General features: G+C 60.0%; 2 protein-coding genes across 2 annotated transcripts; both read left to right on the forward strand.

Annotated features, from left to right (window-relative positions):
* Positions 1 to 1620: 1620 nt before the first annotated feature.
* On the forward strand, positions 1621 to 2427 carry NGA_2056700 (uncharacterized protein; the record flags this gene model as incomplete). Its single annotated transcript, XM_005854474.1, has 1 exon — positions 1621 to 2427. A coding segment is annotated over one exon (807 nt), but the record flags the coding sequence as incomplete, so codon positions are not given.
* A 541-nt stretch (positions 2428 to 2968) lies between these two features.
* On the forward strand, positions 2969 to 3717 carry NGA_2026000 (uncharacterized protein; the record flags this gene model as incomplete). Its single annotated transcript, XM_005854473.1, has 1 exon — positions 2969 to 3717. A coding segment is annotated over one exon (749 nt), but the record flags the coding sequence as incomplete, so codon positions are not given.
* Between the last annotated feature and the right edge of the window lie 919 nt (positions 3718 to 4636).

The following is a 4636-nucleotide window of genomic DNA, read 5'->3' on the forward strand; positions in this document are numbered from 1 at the left end:
GCGCCTGTCCCTCCCTCCCTCCCTCCCTCCCTCCCTCCCTCCTTCCCTACCCCTTGGCTCGCAGCAGCAGGTTGCCGATGGCGATGGCCTGCTCCTCCGAGGCTACACTGGGAAGTTTTCCGTCTGCTTTGCTCAGCGAGTCCGTGGTCAGGTATTTGATTAGTTTCGTGCCTGGAAAGGAAGGAATTGGGAGTGGAAGGTCACGGACAGCGCAATTGTACCATTGTTCTTGCTCCTGCATTTTGGACGCCCTTTACAGACTTTTCGATGGCCTCAAGGAGATTCAGCACACGTCCTTGCTTCTTGTCTTTTCTCGTCCCCTCCCCCCTCTTACTACCTTTGAAGTAATCCACACGAGTCTCTTGAAGGACTCCGTTTCGGATTTTCATTGTCCGCCGCACCGTGTCTGCAAGTTTGTGGAGTAATTCCGGATCTTCATACGCTCCCGCTGGCCCGTCATGAGTAGTGGCAGTTGTCGCGGCGCCCGCAGACGCAGGGGGGGTGGACTTCGCGTCATCTGTGGCCGCTGGAGCACTCATTGCGAACACTTTTGTGGGGGCGAAACAATGCAACTTTACAAGTGATAAGGAATTACCATCAGTGTCTGCAGAATACTTCTACGGGTGGGGCATAAAGGCCTGGGTGGCTCCTATTTTTGGCACAAGAAGGTGGACGGCAGACAGACAATCATCATGGTCAGGTACCCTCATTCCGCCAAGGCTGGCATTACGGTCGTCAAATCCACGCCTTTACGCGTTACCAAGCACGACGCACCCCTCCACCACCTTTTCTACATGCCTGTCAACCTATTCGCGCGCGTTACCGCAGGTCGAGTCTTTCATAAGGAAGGGAAATCGTGTCCTAATGTGTGCCTCCCGGGGAGTGCCGGGGCGGGCGAGGAAGACTCGCTTTTCCAGCCATGAGCCCCCGCACCAGGATACAACCCATGCTTCCAGTTGCACTTTTTGCCCGGCCTTGAAGTCGTGCCTCCCCACTGTGTACCTTGCCTGCTTTCCCAACCGTTCCTGCGACGCTGATCTGCACAGATTGGGTCGCAAGGTGGGTTTGTTGGGCATGATCGTGCTTGGAAATGCCCCAACGAGGTTTTCGCCCGCCTCCCAGGAGGGTCCAACCCCGTCGAGATCATCCCTCCCATAGTCAAGCCCCTTGATGCCGGCTCATTTATTCTTCTCTTTACCCTTTCTCCCCTGTTTTCAACACGTCGTAAATTCATCAACAGGAAAAAAATCTGTTGATGGCATGACCTGGGGTACTAAGGTTCCGTTTTGGTCTGCCATTCCTTCATTGACAAGAAATATCGCCTACCACGGATAGGAGCTGCCGCTTCTATTGCGTAGCTTTTTGCATCACCTGTGACTCAAATCCTCATGATAAACACCTGTAAGAGAGTTCGCTGGCTTCTAATAGGATTGATAGGCTATCTGGAATGGAGCTGTTGTCGAAACAGAATAAGAAACCAGACAGCGGCCTTTTCTTTCAAGCCTCACCCGTCCTGGAGCGGAGCCAATCTCCTGGAGGGAAGTCGGGTGACGGCCTTCTTCTTTCATGCCTCACGGCATTATAATTTGAATCAGCAAAAATATTCGTATAGACTGGTAGCAGATGGAGGACCGCTTGCCTTCTCCGCGTTGACCTCGGGGGAGGGCGCCGGGTCGGGGAGTAGCAGTAGCAGCAGCAGGAAGGATAGCAATAGTAGCAATAAGAGGAAAGTGACAGACAGGAAGCGCACCAGCGGTAGCGATGACGAAATCATGGGCACGGGTCGTAGAGATGGAGGCCAGGGCCAGGAGCAGCATGTCCTTCCCTCCCACCACAAGCAGCCCCCGCATCCGTCTCATCGGCATCAGCGACAGGAGGGATGGGGCCATCGGCGATGGCGGGAGGCTTCGGAGGGGCGCCAGCGGGGCGGGGTGGGAGGAGCGGGGCAAAGTCAGTGGCCTGTGGGAGATCTGGAAGACGTGACGCAGCTTCGCAACTTGGAGCGGACGGTGGAAGAGATCACCGGACCCTTGGATGCCACTATGTGTCGCGGCGCCTTGACGGCCTGCTCGCGCCTGCACCAGCCCGACAAAGCCGCCTGGATCATCGAAAAAATGCGCGAACGCGGTCCTCCCCCGGACGAGACTTGCTACGCGACGGCGATCGACACCTGTGCCCGCAAAGGTCGATGGTCGGTCGCGGTGTCCCTTTTGTCGACAATGCGGCACACGGACGGATTGGCGGTGGAAAACCCGACATTCGCCGTGGTTATGGCCGCCTGCCACCGGGCGGGGCAAACCGAACGGGTCCTGGCCCTCTTGACGGAGATGGAGGAGGCAGGGACAGGGGGAGGGAACCGGGGAGGGGCGTACGCCACGGCCGTCCACTCTACCTTGGCCTCGAGAGAGTATGGGGAGATGCTGCGGGTGCTGGAGCGGATGATCGCGCAGGGTTTGGACGTAGAGGAACGTCTTATCCACCTGGTGATGGGCGATTTGGTGCGGGAGGGTCGCTGGAAGGAAGCGAAGGCCATGCTGGACCTCGCGCGGCGGGCGGGGAAGTTAACGGCCGATATCTACGTGAAGGCGGTGGAGGCCTGCGTCCCAGAGGGGCAGTGGGCGGAAGCCTTTCGACACTTGGAAACCATGCACCAGGAAGGCTTTCTCAGGCACGTCCGCGTCCCCCTCGATGGGGCGACCGCCTCGACCATGACGCTGTCGTCCTCCCCTCCTTCTGGACCTGCTGCGTTGTCCTCTTCTCGTCCGTACTCCTCTCCCGGACTGGACACGACTGCCCCCGGCACTCTAGCAAATTACGGCAGTGGGGGCGCTGGCGCGAGCAGCAGCGGGAGCCTGAGCTCCAGCAATGGGTTGCCCCACCACGGGGGGGCGGGGTCCACGGGAAGCAATCCTCTTCCAATGGAAGCCAGCGAAGCCGCCTTCCGCGGCGCCATGTCCGCCTGTCGACAGGCGGGGGACATCGAGCGGGTCTTCTCCCTCCTGGACCTGCGGGACAGCTTGCTCGACAAGGACCTGGCCGACTACGGGCATGGCCCAGACCCCGGGAGGCGGCAGGAAAGGCGGACCCCTTCCATGGAACTCTATACCCTTGCCTTCGCCACGTGCTTTGAGCAAGAACGCTGGGACGCACTGCCCATCCTCCTCAAACACATGGCCGGGCACGGGCGCCGTCCCGAGTCGGTGTTTTTCGACGAGCTGGTCCGGGTCTTGGCCACCTCCCCCACGCGCCGACCCTCCCAGACCCTGGCCAGCCAAATCTCCGCCTTGCGCCGCCTCCCCTTGAGCCAAGCCCAAGAGGGAGGGACGGGGGTCTCGGTGCCCTGTTCCTCCACCCTTCTCCTGGTCTTCAACACGGCCATCCATGCCTGCGCGGCGGGGGGCGATTGGCGGCTGGCCTTGGACCTCCTCCACGAGCTGAAAGGCGAGAAATTACGGCCGGACTACTACTCTTTCCAAGCGGCCATTGCCGCCTGCCAACGCGTGGGCGAGTGGGAGCAAGTCTTGTCCCTGCTCCAGGAGATGGAGGCGTCGGGGTATCCCCCGACCCTGGCGTCCTACGAGGCGGTCATGAACGCCTGCTTGCGCGCCCAAGACTGGCCGCGGGTGGTGGAAATTTTGGAGGGAATGAAACAGGTAGGGGTGAGTCCGGATGCTCATTTCATCGAGTGGATTTTGAAGGCGTTGGCGAGCCGAGGGCAATGGCGCCAGAGCCTGGAGGTGGTAGAGTCTTTGAAAGGAGACCGAAAGAAAGGCGGGAAGGAGGGCGGGAAGGAGGGCGGGTTGTTGAACAACGTGGTTTATAACCTCGCCATCAAGGCCTGCGACGCGGGCGGGGAATGGAAGGCGGCGGTGAAGCTGGTGGAGGACATGCGGGTCAAGGAAGGCATCCGTCCCGACCTGTACTCTTTCAACACCGCCGTCTCGGCCTGTCAAAAAGCCGGCCAAGTCGTGCAGATCACGCGCTTGCTCGGGCGCATGGAAATCTTGCAAATTCGCCCCAACACGTACACCTTTATCATGGCCACGGCCACCTGCCTGCAGACGGCGGCCTTTGACAAGCTTTTTGAGGTCTTTGCTGCCATGGAACGGTGTGGGTTGGACCCCGACGAACGGTTTTTCCGCGTCCTTCTCCAGAAATTCGAGGGGGAAGGCCGGTGGAAAGAGAGCATCCACCTCTTGCATGTGATTCGACGGGCGGGGCGGGCCAGTCAGGTGAGGTCCTTCGGGACAGGGCAGGGGGGGAGCCGGGCGTAGGAACAGGGAGTGGGAGCATCGGGGTCGAAAGGGAGGGGCGGACGGGAGGATCCTGCCCGAAAACGGGCGGGACGGTGGAGGGAGAAGTGGAGTACCCCGCAATGCAGGCGTGAAATGTGTCTGACCCGTGCTTGTCGCAGGCAGGTGATCTAGTTTTCCTTCTCTTTGTCCCCTCTCCCCCACGTCCCCCCCATGTGCATGCTCCCCTTCTTTAGCGTCCCCGCCCTCTCCCCTTATGCCTAACTACCAGCCTCAGTGCCGAGCTTCGTCTCTATCATTGCCTGTCCATGTCGCCCCCTGATTCATTCCCGTGCCGCTTCTCCCCACTGTCCTACCACCTGACCGACAACCTCCCCCCCCCC

The sequence above is a fragment of the Nannochloropsis gaditana genome, assembly GCF_000240725.1.
Source record: "Nannochloropsis gaditana CCMP526 unplaced genomic scaffold scaffold494, whole genome shotgun sequence".
Classification (NCBI taxonomy): Eukaryota; class Eustigmatophyceae; order Eustigmatales; family Monodopsidaceae; genus Microchloropsis; species Microchloropsis gaditana.